Genomic DNA, 17,664 nt, shown 5'->3' with positions numbered 1-17,664 from the left:
TGCCTCACAGAGTGACCCCACAACCTTCTCCTCTGCCCTCATCTGCCCCACTGCCCTAGCTAGCCCAGCTGTCTACTTCGCAGGTTTCTACCTCACTGACAGCTGCTACCATTACCACCACTTCCTCAACAACCACCATGAATGCCAAGAAGATTCAGTGGCCTCAAGATTTTTTAGGGTTGACCATCATTCCACAAAGTAACATGTCAAAGTCATGAAAGACAAAGAAAGACCAAGGAACTGTCACAGAATGGAGATGAGTATAAAATAAAATATGAAATGTGGAATCCTGGGTAGAACTTTGGTCCAGAAAAAGGACATTAGTTGGAAAACTGGTGAAGTTTGAATAAGGTCTATAGACTAAGTAATAATATTGCATTAATATCAATCCCAGGTTTTAATAACTATACTGTGATTGTGTTCTATGTTAATTTTAGGGGGCTATATGGGTTCTCCATAGTATATTTAGAACTTTTCTTTATATATAATACAATTTAAAAATAGAAAGTTAAAACACTTTTAAATATGACTATTGGGAGCTTCATTATGAGTCTGTCCCAACCGACTTGTTAAGTGATATATTATTATGAAATAATGCCACTTATGTTAAGCCTATTGCAGCAAGGCCATTGCACAGGTTAATGAAAAGTCAATTCCAAGGTACAGAAAATTCACCTTAATCACTACTTCACTATTATTAGTTTGCAAATCCACTAAGAGAGTACACTGCCTACTACATCCATTCAGTAAGACTGAGGATTTAATGACAGCAAATCATATTTTGTGTGACCTAAAGTGTTCTTAAATACCTTTTGAATTAACATTACTCAATAACATGCTGAAACAATAGCTACATTGAAATTAACTTTCTACAGAAAGGAAAAGATAAAAGAGAGATGCAAAGAAGCACATTTCAATATACCTGCCTCTCTGCAGCAGGAAAGTATTAGCCAACAAGCTCCAGATAAAACCTCTTGCAACAGGAGGGGCTGTCTATTATAGTACAACTTGTGTTCCTATAACAGAAATTAGCCCATAGAAACAAGTAGAGAAAGGGTTTCAGTACTATGCAGAAGGTACTTTGATTCATACGTGATTTTTTTCCCCAAAGATCATTAATATTTAGTTTCATCAGTAACAGCAGCTAAAGGCCAGGTGCACTAATGGCAGGAGGCTACGAAGGAATCAGTATTATAAAATCAACAATTCTCTCACCACACACAAATAAATAAAACAAAGTAACACAAAACAATGAGAAGCATACCTCTCTGGTTATCAGTATATTTTGTATAAAGCTTACAGGCTTTTTTCAACTTGCAACTTCTAATGACATTTCTCTGCCCTCAAACCTTCCTTAAATATTAGAGGAAAAATGCTGTGTTCCCACACATATTGAGTACAAAAAAAGCTATGCCAGGACTTTTTTAATGTAAAAGTTCCATACTATCTTGTTTCCAAAGATTACTTGTACCAATAAAATATTAATATCAATTTCTAAATAAAATAGAAAATCATACTTGAGATTTAGCTTTAAATTTAATATTCAGACCTACATTTCTATATTAGTCATATATTTCTTAAATAGGTAGGATGTTCCAATGTAATAATGAAAATTGTCATCTATATTAAAACCAGACTGATGCATGTTGTAGGAAAAACAAATATTCAATGATACTTATATACTATGAACACTAGCCATGTAAGCATCAATTTTTAAAAATGAAGCCCTCTATTAATTGTGCAAAAACATAAAGAACATTTCTGGAAAGCATTCTTGCTCATAAAACTAAAGATATTTAGTGACTTTTATACTATTACATTATGCTAAAGAACTGAATGTTGGGGTTTTACTTTCTTTCAAAAAAAGCAACAATATTGTTTAATGATTATTTGTTGTTAAATAATACATACAAATCACTAAGCTTTCTTTTATCTAAGGGGCTCCTGCTAGCAACAAGCATTCTGAAAAAAATTTTGTTATTGATACATGACAAAAATTTAGCTCATAATTGAAATTGAAACAGTTCAATTTGAACATTATAATTTATTCTATCAATCCCAGTTTTGAAATAATATCTTGGAAATTAATTTATATAATTAATGTCAATCACTTTAATATTTACATAAAAGAAAAGTGCTCTCTTTTCAACATTTATCCATGATATGCTAGAGTAGTTTTATGGACCTATGCAAATCTAAATCTCAAGGAGCAGATTTTTACTTTACAATCATCTATTCAAATTAACTTGCTTAGAGATAACCAGCATGATTTCTCATGGGAGAAAAAAACACACTATTGTCTGCTTAGAGGGTGACTTCTTTCACTTAGGTGGGTGTCTGCTCCATCACCGACTAAGTGAGGACATAACCTTGTCAAACCAAAGACAAAAGAATAATGAGCAAAGGACAGACTAAACCAGCATGGAAAAGGTTGGTAAGGTGGTTGCAAAGATAGTACTCTGAATGACAAAATAAAGTGACAAAAAATAACACCCCAAAGGGTAGGTTAATACTAAAGAAAGCACACAAAACCTGAGAAGCATTTAATCCCCATCCTTGGATGTCTGCCATCCAAAACTCCACTCAAATTTATTTAAGTCATTTGTTACTAACCAGATCTGCTTATTATATTTTCAAATGAACCATGGTACAACAATCTTGAAGAAGACACTTGGATAAAATATCTATTTCTACAAAGCAGGACCCAAAGCTAAGCATGAGCAAGTAGATAATGTTTTGCTTGTCCAAACAGATATAAACTATCACCCAAAAAAGAAAAAAAAATCATTCCAATCAATAAGAAATATATTCTGAAAAATCTTTTACCCAACTTTAGATTTTTACAGCCATTAAAACAAACAGCAGTAACATTGCTACATTACTTGCTACCCCAGCTCACTAACTGGCTTAACAGAGAATCAAACAAACACATTTTTGTAAGTAGCTGAAACCAGAAGACATTAGGCAAATTCTGTTGCAGTCTTCTCTGTATGAACTTACTTTTAAAACAAACAAACATCTCAAATGTAAACCATTCAAGCATGTACAAGGACTAAACATTATATCATTATGTCACTTATGCACACTTTGACATTCCTCTACCATGGCTAAGGCTGGAATGAAATTTTTGTTCCTGACCAGTCACAGTATTTTTAACAGAGAAACAGTGCCACCTTTTGGTCCCAAAACAAAGCCTCCAGTGCTAGTCTTCCAAACCTTTTTCATTTTAACTCCTAATATATAAACAGTGGCACTGACTTTGATGTTGTAATCCCCATCTTCCAACATAGTTTAGCTGTACAAGTTAAGAAAGCACTGGGAGAGCCTCACAGTTGCTTACCACACAAAATTTCAAAATATTCTAAAGGAATACCAAACACACATATTTTGTACCACAGCATAATTTCCAATCAACACTATATTAAACACAGTTTGCCAAATCCAAGCATGTCAATAAACTGATATATTTTTAAAATATAAGAAGATCTTTTCATACCATTGTTAACAAAACATATTTTTTTCTGATTTTTTAAAACCACGGTTATTTGCAATTTGTATTAACAGTGGATTACCAGCTAAATCAGCATAAGTATAAATAATTTTATATACAAATATGGGAAGTTTCTGAATTACTCACACCAATGATACAATGTCGCCGCGTTGTACTTCAAAATTCCTCACTTTCCAGTGGTTCAAAAGTACCACATCAGATGACTGGCTTCCCCCAGGGTTCAAAGAAGGCTGGAAAAGAAGACACATCTATCATTTGTATTTTTCAATCTTCATGGTTCTTTGCACTTCATGGCTCAAGTAGAGTGCAATAAAACATTTCTAATATAGTCTGCCAATAAATTGCTGTTCTAAAGTAACTGCAAATGATGAGTTTTCAAAAAGGCTCATTGGGATTCTTCACAGATGAACCAGAAAAAAAATAAATTACCAATACTTATTTGAAAGGAAAATGTGCTGGATATTCAAATCTTTACTAAACTCCAGTAAAGAGGTTGTAAAGCTTTAGGAAGGATTAAAAATAGGAGAAAGAAAAGATTCAAACCTCTGAACAGAATACTGAGAAGGAATCTAATTCCAAAGCAGGACACATCACTGTCCCATTAGGGGCAGAGAGCAAATAAGCTCAAATCAACCAGGAAAGCACCATATGAAGAGCTAAAGGGAGGAGAAGACACAAGTGATGGGATAGTATTAAAAAAAAATGTAGGGATGACCCTAAACTCTCTTTTCTCAAAGAAGCACATTCCAAAGGTCCTGGTCCACATTTGAGCCTTAAAAGTGGCCTTCACCCTCAGACTCACACAAGTCTAGCTGTGCCTAAGGAGTGATGGAGTCTAAATTCAGAAACATGTTGTATAAGAAGTCAGAGGAATGTCAAGAACTGTCTAGGCACAAAAACGTTGATGTGGAAACCATGAGGTCAATACAACTACATTTGACAAGTGCAGACAAAGTCCATGGATACAAGTGTGAGCTCTAAGGTGAGAACAGTGGGACAAAATAATAAGAACAACTAAGAGAGTTCCGTCACTATTGGCGCTGTGAGGATAACACCATGGGAAGTAGTCATGGAAAAAGTGCCAAACAACTGGGGCTTTCCACCTTCACAGAGGGGAAGGGTGGCAGCAAGAGGAGACCTAACCACAGCAACTAAGGCTGAAGGGAGAAAAATGGCAAGCACCAGGCAAAAGTCAGTTCCTGGAACAATGTTCTTCAAAGATTCCTGGAACTATTTGCAGATTTGCTACAAAGCAAGCATAGGCAAAGATATCAGAATGTCTAGATACTATTACCATGACATTATTTTTGACTTCCCAGATTTCTACAGCCAAGAACTACTGGCCATACTTGGAGATATCAAAATCTACCAAGGCTTCTACCATAGAAAGGTTTCTATCATAGAAAGGCTTCTACCTTTCTATGATAATGCCTAAACCTGTCTCTAAATTATTAGTTCTAAATCCCCTGCTAGTCATTTCACTTGACTATCTCACTTAGAATCCATCAAAATTAAAATAGAATGTGCCATCATTTCCTACCAAATAAAAAACTTCCATCCTTATCTTCTGTCCCATGCACCATTTTCCCAGTCAGCTTAAAATCTTAGTATCATCTTACTTCACATCCAACCAGTCACCAAGTTAAAAAGGTTTTTTTATATCATAATGTAATCATCTATGACACATCTTGTCTGTCCTCTGTACCATCATCATGTTTGAAACACCAATCATCATAGAGAGAGACAAAAGACAGAGAAACAGAGAGAGAGAGAGAGAGAGAGAGAGAGAGATCCTCCTGATAGAAAGAAGTCTTTCATTACTGATTCCCTTCCCAAATGCCAACAACAGCCATGGCTAGGCCAGGCCAAAGTCAGGAACGTGGAACTCCATCTGGGTATCCCACATTGGTAGCAGAGACTTAAGTGCTTGAGCAATCACATGCTGACTCCCAGGATAAGTTTTAGCCAGAAGTTGGAAGAAGCAGAGCCAAGACTCTAACTAACCCAGGCACTCCAGTATGGGACACAGTATCCCAAGTGGTGCCTCAACCACTGAACCAAATGGATATCCCTATAATAGCACATTTAAGTGTGCATTAATCTTTGTCTTTCTTTCCAAGAGTGTGGAAGCATTCTGAGAAGAAATTATTTCTCATGTCTATTCTTGAGGACTGGACATTTTGAAGGTAATGAATGTATTTTAATGGAACAAAAAAATCAATTAGTGAATTCCCAAGTATTTTCCAAGTTAATAAGGCCAAAACAAAGACCCTAGTCCATTTACCCCACCAATAAATATACTTCTGTAGTCCCTTCCAGAGTTAATAGCACGTTAATCTCCCCTTATTCACAGTTTTGCTTTCTGCGGTTTCAGTTGCCTATGATTAATCAAAATGTACAAAAATACTAAATCACAAACTCCAGAAAAAAATAATAATTCCTAAGTGTAAGATTGTATACCATGGGGCCAGCACTGTGGCACAGTGAGTTAAAGTCCTGGCCTGCAGTGCCAGCATCCCCATATGGGTGCCAGTATCAGTCCCAGCTATTCCACTTCCCATCCAGCTCCCTGCTAATGTGCCTGGAAAAGCCGTGGAGGATGGCCCAAGTGCTTGGGCCCCTGCACACATGTGAGAGACCTGGAGGAAGCTCCTAGCTCCTGGCTCCTGGCTTCGGATCAGCTGAGTATAGCTCCAGCTATTGCAGGGAGTTGTTCGGGGAGTGAACCAGAGGATGGAAGACCTCTCTCTATCTCTACCTCTCTCTGTAACTCTTTCAAATAAATAAAATAAATTTTAAAAAAAGAAAATTCTTAAAAAAAAAAAAAGATTGTATACCATTCCGAGTGGTGTGAGGAATCATCTCTTTGTCCAACATGTCCACAATACATATATGACCCACCCAACATCATCACAGCTCCAAGATTCAGGACCTCCTGAAGCAGACAATTCTCCTTTTGAAGCAGTTTAACAGGACCCTAACACAATGTGACAATGCCTACATCATTCACCTTATTTTATTTCATCACAGGTGCCATTGTACCATCACAATCACATCAACACATGATCACAAGAAGGGTGAGCAAACGCAGTACAATTACATACTTGGAGAAGGAAAGAGACCACAGTCACATAACTTTATTACAATATACTGTTATAACTGTCCTACTTCAATATCAGTTGTTGTTACTCTCATAGTGTGCCTAATCAATTAAACTGTATCACAACTATGTATGTATAGGAAAAAACATAGTACATATTAAGTTGCATACAATGCTTGGTCTCAAGCATCCACTGGATGACTTGGGATGACCCCCACAGATAAGGGGGATGCTGTAACACTCTCCACTCCATCCCCCACCCTAGAAGTCTCTAAGTCAGTATCAGTTTCTAACTCTGCCCAGGATGCCTTTTCCCCACTAGGTATATTCTACTTATCTTTCAATCTTTCAAATCCTTGCTCTCAGATAGCCACTCCTCTGGAACTTCAGAATAAAAAAAAAAAAAAAAAAAAAAAAAAAAACCCAGCCAGTTCCCTTGAAGAAATTACAAAATCATATCCTGCTCCAAGACTGGGCATTAATGAATCCCTATAAGCCCAAATCTTGACACTCACATTTATTGTTCCCTACAGAATCACTCATTTTCCCAACTTTTCTAATGTTAGTTGCTAGAAACCAAAGGTAAGGCCATTGTAAAAAAAACAATTTACGTGGAGAGGAAGGGAAGGGAAGAAAGGGGTCCCAGCAGAAGGCATGTGCAATCTCAAGCAGTAAAACATTAGAATCTTCACTCGAAGATCCTGATTTCATAAAGGAAGCGCAGAGTTTCTTTATCCTCTCCTCTCCCCAACAAGGTTAATTAATTATTCCCCCATCTGTGATCCCACAGCAATTTAGGTAAACTTACTAATTCACAGTTATCTGCTGAAAGACTTTTTTCATTCCTGGGTAAGCTTCACAATTGCAGGAACCATGCCTTATCCACTGCTAGATGCCTAATCCCAGAAAGTGACTATAATTTAAATTTAAAATATTAAAGGTTATTAAAAGCATATTTAAATAAAATAGTTCCTGAGCAATGGGCATTATCTAAGCAATGGCATAGATTTCCTTCAATGAATCCATATTCCAGATAACTACAGGAAGAAAAATTTTTGTTGTCTTATCAAGTTAGACAATTTCAGCATTCGGAAGACAGTTTTTCAGTACTTAATAATTACACATAATTAAATAATGATATCACAATAGAATAACTATTGTTGGGGCTGGCGCCATGGCACAGTAGTTTAATCCTCTGCCTGCAGCGCCCGCATGCCATATGGGCCGGATCTAGTCCCGACTGCTCCTCTTCCAATCCAGCTCTCTGCTATGGCCTGGGAAAGCAGCAGAAGATGGCCCAAGTCCTAGGGCCCCTGCAACCATGTGAAAGACCCGGAAGAAGCTTCTGGCTCCTGGCTTCGGATTGGTGCAGCTCCAGCCGTTGCAGCCATCTGGGGAGTGAACAAACAGAAGGAAGACCTCTCTCTCTGTCTCGCCCTCTCACTGTCTATAACTCTACCTCTCAAATAAATAAATAAAATCTTTCACACACACACACACACACACAAAAAAAAAATCCCAAGGAAAAAATAACCATTAAAATTGATTTTAAAAAACACCTGTTAATTTATCAATGCAAGTAACATTTATGAGTAACACATTATAAACAAAACTTTCTTTTTTTAAAAAAAGATTTATTTATTTATTTGAAAGTCAGAGTTACAGAGAGAGGGAAAGAGAGGAAAAGAGAGAGAGAGACAGAGAGAGAGGTCTTCCATCCGCTGGTTCACTCCTCAATTGGCCACAATGGCCGGAGCTGTGCTGATCTAAAGCCAGGAGCCAGGAGCTTCTTCCAGGTCTCCCATGTAGGTACAGGGGCCCAAGGACTTGGCCCATCTTCCATTGCTTTCCCAGGCCATAGCAGAGAGCTGGATTGGAAGTATAGCAGCTTGGACTCAAACCCAGTGCCCATATGGGATGCAAACACTGTAGACAGTGGCTTTACCTGCTACGTCACAGCACCAGCCCAAACAAAAACGTTCTTAGACTAGGAAATTGTTCCAGCAACACTCTAAAAAATCAGTTTTTTGCACTTTGATTCTTAAAATTTTAAAAAGAACACTTTCGTTTCTCAGTTTTCTAAAACTACTTTTGAGAAGAAAATAATTCATTAACTTCAAAGTGAAAATTTTAGGTGGAAAACTAAGAAAACCTAATTTGGATTATGTTATTTTAGAAAAATTAGAAAACAATGTTATTATTTAAAAGTTCTATATCTCACTTTTCCTTGTTGAAATGGCTATGTATTCTTCAAGCAGAACAAAAAAAAATATTCAAATCAAAAACATTATATATAGCAAATCTAACTTAAAAGTCATAAACTAATAATCTGATATGAACAGAGTCTACGTTTTCTTTTCACATTGTTAATATTCTAAATCCTAGATTCCCAGATAAGACATAAAAATTATAACGAATTGTGGCCAGTGTGGGGCAGGGTGCATTTGCACAGTGGTTAAGACACTGCTTGGAATGCCCACATTTTTTTTCTTTTTTTTGACAGGCAGAGTGGACAGTGAGAGAGAGAGAGACAGAGAGAAAGGTCTTCCTTTTGCCGTTGGTTCACCCTCCAATGGTCGCTGAGGCCCGCACGCTGCGAACGGTGCACCGCGCCAATGCAAAGCCAGGAGCCAGGTGCTTCTGGTCTCCCATGGGGTGCAGGGCCCAAGCACTTGGGCCATCCTCCACTGCACTCCCGGGCCACAGCAGAGAGCTGGCCTGGAAGAGGGGCAACCGGGACAGAATCCGGCGCCCTGACCGGGACTAGAACCTGGTGTGCCAGCGCCACTAGGCAGAGGATTAGCCTGTTGAGCCGCAGCACTGGCAGGCGGAATGCCCACATCTCATATCAGAGTGTCTGGATTTGAGTCCAGGCTCTGCTTCAGATGCAGCTTCCTGTTCATGGCCCCTGGGAAGCATCAACGATGGCTCATTTTAATCTCTGCCACCTTCATGGTAAGTCTGGAGTCCAGGGCTCCTGATTTTTGACTGACCCAGCCCCAGTTAATGTAGTCATTTGTGTAACCTCTCTCTCTCTCTCTCTCTATCTTTCTCTCCATCTCTCTATCTTTCAAATAAAAGAAAAATAAATTTTCAAAACTATAACCCCTTAAAATAAGAAAGCTTTCTCAGCGCAGCATATTAAATCCAGGAGTTTCCACCTGCACCTCAATGTGAGTGACTACATAGGTTGTTCCTGGCAGTAGTCAAGCAGAGTTCCAGCAGGAAGGAGAAAAACACTGGTAATGGCTGGGGTTACCAACAAAGAACAGAACAAGTGAAACACCTGCACTGCTCTTCTTTTGTTCAAAAACTTGAATTCTCACACTCAATCTATTCTTCTGCTTATTACCATGGATCATGAAGGTCAGGAATCAAACTTGGAGAAATCTGAATAGCTCTAGCTATAAAACAGAAAGTTGTGTTCAAGTGATCATGAAGCATCATATATATATGTGTCAAATTATCACACTGTACCTCACATATTTGTACTTACTAGTACAATTAGTACACATCTATGAAAATATTCTTGACATACACACATACACAAATGGCTCTATTTTCTTACTAGCCTAAGCAAATCTTTTCAAACTTTTAAACCTCATTTCCTCATCTGTACAATGGGGGATGCAGTACAGCCTCGCTCACAGGGTTGCCATGAGAATTAAATAAGAAAAACATTTCTAAACATAGTGCATGACACAGAGTAGCAGTCAACAAGTGTGATGATGAGGATGACGGTGGCAATAACAGAATAAAGGGAAACAAAATACAGTATTCTTCACGGAAGACTCAAGAAATTAAGCCTTTTCACATATTGCTCTGCACATTTCTCATTTTAAATAGTAAAACTGGAAATCTTCAGGCAGAAACTTCCGCCCCTCATTTCAAAAGTCTTGGTGAATTGTTTCTTCATTTCTTTTAAGCAAGTAAAGTCAACATGCTTTTATTTTGGGCCTCAATTCTGGGAATTAATCCAAAGAAATTCAAGATGTGCAGCAAATATTTAGTTATAAGTATCTCTGAAAATGTTATATTCATTATATGGCTTAAAGTTTCATTTTTAAAGTATACACATATAGGGGCCAGTGCTGTGGCGCAGGTTAATCCTCCACCTGCAGTGCCGGCATCCCATATGGGCGCCGGTTCTAGTCCCGGCTGCTCCTCTTCTAATCCAGCTCTTTGCTGGAAAAACAGTAAAAGATGGCCCAAGACCTTGGGCCTCTGCACCCGTATGGGAGACCGGGAAGAAGCACGTAGCTCCTGGCTTCAGATTGACATAGCTCCAACCATTGCGGCCACTGGGGAATGAACCAATGGATGGAAGACATTTCTCTCTGTTTCTCCCTCTCACTGTCTGTAACTCTACCTCTCAAATAAATAAATAAAATCTTTAAAAAAATAAAGCATACACATATATAGAAAGATACACATTAGAGTCTAACAGGGATGAGCATTTGGCCTAGTGGTTAAGATGCTGGGTGGATGTGTTCTAGGTAGCCATAGCCCATATCAGAGTGTCTAGGTTCAATTTCCAGCTCCAGCTTCCAGTTCCAGCTTCCTGCCAAGTCCAAGTCCCTGGGAGACCTGGATTGAGTTCTCAGCTCTAGTCTGGGAGTTTTGGTCACAGCCACTGTGGGCATCTGTGAAAGAGCCACTACTGGGATCACTCTACTTCTCAAATAATTATGTTTTTTAAATTTTGGAGAGGTGGGAGGGATAAAGGGGAGTTTGGATTTTAAAATGGGAGGCTGGCACTGCGGCTTACTAGGCTAATCCTCCACCTGCGGCGCCGGCACCGCGGGTTCTAGTCCCATTTGGGGCACCAGTTCTGTCCCAGTTGCTCCTCTTCAGTCCAGCTCTCTGCTGTGGCCTGGGAAGGCAGTGAAGGATGGCCCAAGTGCTTGGGCCCTGCACCCTGCACGGGAGAGGAGGAGGAGGCACCTGGCTCCTGGCTTCGGATCAGCGCAGCGCGCCGGCCGTAGCGGCCATTTGGGGGGGTGAACCAACGGAAGGGAGACCTTTCTCTCTGTCTCTCTCACTAACTCCACCTGTAAAAAAAAAAAAAAAAGATTTGTGCTTTGGGGCCGGCACTGTAGCATAGCAGGTAAAGCCTACACCTGCAGTGCCAGCATCCCATATGGGCACTGGTTCGAGTCCCAGCTGCTCCACTTCCAATCCAGCTCTCTGCTATGGCCTGGGAAAGCAGTAGAAGATGGTGCAAGTCCTTGGGTCCCTGCACCTCCGTGGGAGACCTGGAGGAAAAGCCTAGCTCCTGGCTTCAGATCAGCACATCTGGCCGATACAGCCATCTGGAAAGTGAATCAGCAGATGAAAGACCTCTCTCTCTCTCTCTCTCTGCCTCTGCCTCTCTGTAACTCTACCTTTCAAATAAATAAATAAATCTTAAAAAAAAAAAAAAAAAAGATTCGTGCTTTGAAATAAGATGACTCCAGGAGCAGGAATGAGGAACCACCAGAAAGCCCTCAGATTTTTGCAGGGAGAAGCATTACTTTAAAGACATGATCAGGGAGAAATTATTAATCAAAAAAAAATGTAAGAAAAGAAACAAAAAATACTATTGGCTGTAAACTTCTGAAGGCTTTAACACCAACCAAGAAGCATGGTGTACAATTAAAAATAAACATATATTCTGATTACAGAATTATTATTGAAGAATGCCATACCTTTGAAAGAATGTGGATGAAATGGTCCAAAATACATTCCCTCCCCCACCCCCCCGCTATTCAGGGCTGTCACTTGCACAGCTTCTAGAGTCCTCAGATTTGTCTCACATGGTGCTAAACTCCCTGCACGGGATACCGGCATCCCAAATCAAAGTGTGGGTTTCAGTCCCAGCTACTGGACTTCTAATCAAGCTTCCTGCTAATGTGTATCCTGGGAGGCAGGAGATGATGGCTCAAGTACTTGGGTTCCTGCCATCATGTGGGAGATCTGGACAGACTTCCTGGCTCCAAGCTTCAACCTGGTTCAGCACTGGCTGTTGCAAGCATTTGGGGAGTGAACTTGCAGATGAAAGATTCTCTTTCTCTCTCCCCCTCCCGCCCCACTAAAAAAAGAAAATAAGTAACTTTTCAAGATGGTCAAATTTTTTAATCAAAAAACTAGGTGGGGGGAGTATTCCTCACACATAAAGAATATTTATTACCTATATTCCTATTTTTTCCAGATACATATTTATTTATTTGAAAGTCAGTGTTACACAGAGGGAAAAACAGAGAGAGACAGAAAGAGCTCCTCCATCTGCTGGTTCATTCGCCACATGGCCACAATGACCAGGGCCAGGCTGAAGCGAGGAGCCTGGAGCTTCCTCCAGGTCTCTGATGTTGGTGCAGGATCCCAAGCACTTGGGCCATCTCCCATTGTTTTCCCAGGTGCATTAGCAGAGAGCTAGATCGGAAATGGAGCAGCTGGTACTCGAACTGGCACCCATATGGGACGCCAGCACTGCAGGCAGAGGCTTAACCTATGCCACAGCACCAGCCCCCCCCCCCATATTCTTAATACTTGTCCTCATACAACAAATATCCATTTCATTCAAAAATGTATTCAAACTTTTGAGTATTGAGCCCTTAACCTGGCTAGATTATTAAAACCTAAAGTCACATATATTTCCCACTTAAGTGATAAAAGAAAGAAATTCAAATAACAAAGCAGCTCAGGAAATTTATACTTAGTCCCAACTCATACTAAATCTAAGCTATATCTAACATTTTGTTACATAGAGAATAATGGGCTGTTTACACCTGCTGCTCCAGCTTCCAGAGGCTCCCCCAGAGGAAAGCCTGGTGCTATCATGAAGATGCCAACTCTGTGGAGTTACCATATAGCACTGGCCTTGATCTGCCACTCAACCTGGTCTGGCAGTCTTGGCAGCCTCTCCCTGCTCACACATCTAGACTTTGTACAGGTCTCACATGAGCTGAATAGAGTTATAAAGGTACTTCAAAATGTTTGTGGAAAAATAAAATTAAATACAAGTTTATTTTGTTGCAAAATAATTTTGAAATTCATGTAAAGTTTTGTAATATGCATATTTCATGACCTTTTGAAGACTGAATGTGCATGGATCTCAAACACAAAAATAAATTTATGTTTTAATTCAATTTTCCATGAACTTTTCTGAAGTACTCTCATACATTCTCCACTAACTTAACTAACTTAAAAGACAACAGAGAAGACTGCTCTGGTCAAGGATGTGAGATTGTGTTTTATTTATTCTTCCATTCCCTGAGAAACTACTGAATTCTGACTTCACCAGGCACTGCACTACACAATAGGATTCTTCACCCTTGAAGATCCAGACATGGATCCAATACCTTAAAAAAAAAAAAAAAAAAAAAGATTTATTCATTTATTTAAGGGCAGAGTTACAGATAGAGAGAGAGAGAGAGAGAGATCTTCCATTCACTGGTTCACTCCCCAGATGGCCACAATGGCCTGAGCTGGGCCTATCTGAAGCCAGGAGCAAGGAACTTCTTCAGGGTCTCGCACAGTACAGGGGCCCACTTGGGCTGCTTTCCCAGGATATTAGTGGGAGCTAGATCAGAAGTGTAGCAGCCGAGCCTCGAACCAGTACCCATATGGGATGCTGGCGCACCACAGGTTACCTGCTATGTCATGGCAATGGTCCCAATCTAATAACATTTTTTTAAAGATTTATTTTATTTATTTGAAAGTTGGAGTTACAGAGAGGCAGAGGGGAGAGAGAAAGTGAGAGAAAGAGACAGAGAGACAGAGATACAGAGAGGTCTTCCATCCGATGGTTCACTTCCCAGATGGCTGCAATGGCTGGAACTGCTCCAATCCAAAGCCAAGAGCCAGGAGTTTCCTCTGGGTCTCCCACACAGGTGCAGGGGCCCAAGGACTTGGGCCATCTTCTACTGTTTTCCCAGGTCATAGCAGAGAGCTGGATTGGAAGTGGAGCAACCGGGACTCGAAATGGTGCCCATATGGGATGTCGGCACTGCAGGCAGCAGCTTTACCCATTACACTATGGTACCAGCCCCCTAATAACATTTTAATCAGAAAGAGCTTTAGGAGCCTTTTTGATAATGACTATATTGTTTTACTCCTCTAAATGACAAACCTAAGGTTTTTCAGTATCTTCCACATAAAGGAGGAGTGTGTATTTCCTCCTTCTTTTACTCTTTCTGCAAAATTTGATTCAAATAAAAATGTTTATTTCTATAGATAGTTTGTTTCTTGATTTGTCTTTATAAAGCAGGTCACTCAAGATATATCAATAAAAGAAAAATGAACATAGACCTATACCATATTAACTTAATTTGGAGGTGGATTAAGTCAGTGATTTTTCATTCTTCTATTCTTAACTGTATGTTATACTATAGAGTGATACATCAAGGTTTTATAGGCACTTTCATATATTACCTATAGAACTGAAAATTTTTACAAACTATGTGTAAGGTAATCTGTCAAAATGCATTTGAAATCTTTAAAGTGATCTTATACTTGAACCTTGAAAGCTCATATGTAAACAGTTGTCCTAAGGAAATAATTAGAAATATGTGCAAAGATAAATGTACAAAAGTGTTCATCATACATTATCTGTAACAGTGAATAACTGAGCCAATTTCAATACAGTGGTCCCCTCTTAACCACCCCTTAATGCACAGAGATTTGTTGCAAGTTCCTACCAGTCAATGGTAACAAACCTTACATAAGTAGACATCAAGAAACACATGAGAAAAGGGAATTAAAAGATAAATTTAACTTGATGCAAAAAAGTTGAAATTTATGCATAGTTTTCCTTAATATACATTTTCCATAAACTTTCCCATGACCTCTGTTATATACTTTTTTTTCTATATATACCGATTATGAAGTTCCATTTATATATTGGGCACAGTAAGAGGTTGACAATAACTAATAATATAATACAAGAACTATAATGATACACTGTAATAAAAGTTACATGAGCATAGTCTGTCCTTAAAATACCTAATTGTCTGCATTCATCCTTCTTCTTCTTGTGATGATCTAAGATGAGACAGGATGAGATAAAGTGAGATGAATAGCACAGGCACTGTGACCTGGCATTAAGCTACATTCTGTTGATGTCTTGTTGATACATCAAAAGGACCATCAAACTATGAAGATGCTGGGTGACCATGGGTAACCTGAAACCATGGAAAGTAGAAACACAGAAAAATGAAAAATCCTGTACCAATAACATGCAACTGACTTGGCCATGATTTAGCAATGGTTAAACCCTATGGTATATAAATGATGGGACCAGTGTTTGTGGCATAGTGGGTAAAGCCACCACCTGCAATGCCAGCATCCCATATGGTTTGAGTCCTGGCTGTTCCACTTCCAACCCAACTCCCTCTTAATGTGCCTGTGAAAAGCAACGGAAGATGACCCAAGTGCTTGGGCCCGTATACCTACGTGGGAGACCCGGAGAAAGCTTGGCCTGACCCAGACCTGGCTGCTGTTATGGCCATTTGGGGAGTAAACCAGTAGATGGAAGATCTCTCTGTCTCTCCTTCTCTCTCTGTAACTCTGCCTTTCAAATAAATAAAAAAAATACATTTAAAAAAAAAAGTTAATAGCAAGGTATGTAGCAAAAGAAAGGAAGTGGTTCTGCAAACAACAAAGATTCAAAGATTTTAGGAGGCTGCTTGATTTCCCCAGAAGCAAATAATTCCTAAAAGGCCAAAGTCACTGACAAGCATACTGATGTGACAATCTATTCACATGCCTTATGTAATATCTGTGGACAAATCTGTGTCAGTAACACTACGGGTTTCAGATCCTTTAATTCCTTGTCACTAAACTTGATGCCACATCATATTCAAAAGAATAAGAAAAGTCACCATTCTAATGGCACAAATGTGTGTCAACAGAAATTTTGATCCATTGGCCCCATGATTTATGTGGACCAAAGCTATTAGAACCAAGAGGTCCAAATGTATAGAAAACAAACATCCCATAAAAAGGAACTGAAAAGCACTGTGGCATGTGAAAAGGACAGAAGCACATAGTTCTTGCATTGCTCATCTACTGATATAAAACAAAAATACTCTGAAACTTAAAACAAAAATCAACTGTTAGCAGGCTCGCTGACTCTGCACTTCCAGCTATGTGCAGCTAGGACGGTAGTGAGTGTAGCTGGGATCAGCCAGGCAGCAGCCCTCATGTAAGCAGCAGTGTTCCAAGAGGATAAGCTAAACTGTGCAAGCACCCAGCATGCCTCCGTCTGCCAATGTGCTAAAGAGCCAAGGAGAATTACATGGCCAAGTCAGAACCAGTGTAGAAGAGGACTTCACAGTTCAGGCACCAAGAGGCTTAATTCATGGATGTTGGAGTGAGGGAGGGCCACTAATACAACCAACATTATACCGTTTAAGCCAGTCCTCTGGACCCAGTGTACCATATCCCTCCCACACGCCACATGTACATGTAACCTCTCCTTGAGCCCCAAAGGGTTCTCAGAATTTTGCAATAGCTCAAGGTCCAGTAACTCAGGACATGCATCAGGTCCAACCATGGATGAAGATTCTCCAGTGTCTGAATGCAGTTCATTTGGATGCAGAGACTTACAAGGTAAAAAGACAAATTAACTGTCGCCCAAACTGAACAGACAATAGAACAGGGAAAAGACAACTATGATAGATTCCAAAAAGCAATGGGAGAAACACAGAAGTCACTCATCCATGGAGAGTATGAAACTCAGCAGCATTTGCTCTCAGGGCCTCCTACCCGAGGGACAAGAATGTTCTTTTAATACCCTTTCCTGTCATCCGGAAGGATTCCCTAATCTATTGTTCTTCATGGTTTAGCTCTTCCCTCTGGGCTTTTAGCTCCAAGATCTGCTCCTTTTAAAAAAATAAATGATCCCATGCTCTCAGCTGAGGACCCAGAAACCTCTTTTTAAATTGATCGTCCTTGTTGTTTTTATGGGCTTTTTTTTTTTTCATTTTTAACTGACATATAATAATCGTACATATTTATGGGGTACCATTTGATGTTTCAATACATGTATACATTGTGCAATGTCTAATCAGAG

The 17,664-nt window shown here is 39.5% G+C and overlaps 1 protein-coding gene across 11 annotated transcripts in view; it reads right to left on the bottom strand.

Moving 5' to 3' along the window:
• IMMP2L (inner mitochondrial membrane peptidase subunit 2) overlaps positions 1-17,664 on the bottom strand; it is a 1,052,378-nt gene that overhangs the window by 960,457 nt on the left and 74,257 nt on the right. For all 11 annotated transcript variants that reach the window (XM_089329399.1, XM_008258379.4, XM_008258376.4 and 8 more), the window contains one exon: positions 3,638-3,741. In XM_089329399.1, coding sequence (XP_089185525.1) covers positions 3,638-3,741 — 104 coding nt within the window. The remainder of the gene's footprint in view (positions 1-3,637; positions 3,742-17,664) is intronic.

This window comes from Oryctolagus cuniculus, chromosome 3 (genome assembly GCF_051225735.1).
Source record: "Oryctolagus cuniculus isolate XC-2025 breed Fujian yellow rabbit chromosome 3, ASM5122573v1, whole genome shotgun sequence".
NCBI lineage: Eukaryota > Metazoa > Chordata > Mammalia > Lagomorpha > Leporidae > Oryctolagus > Oryctolagus cuniculus.
This window is presented reverse-complemented; position numbering and strand designations above follow the sequence as displayed.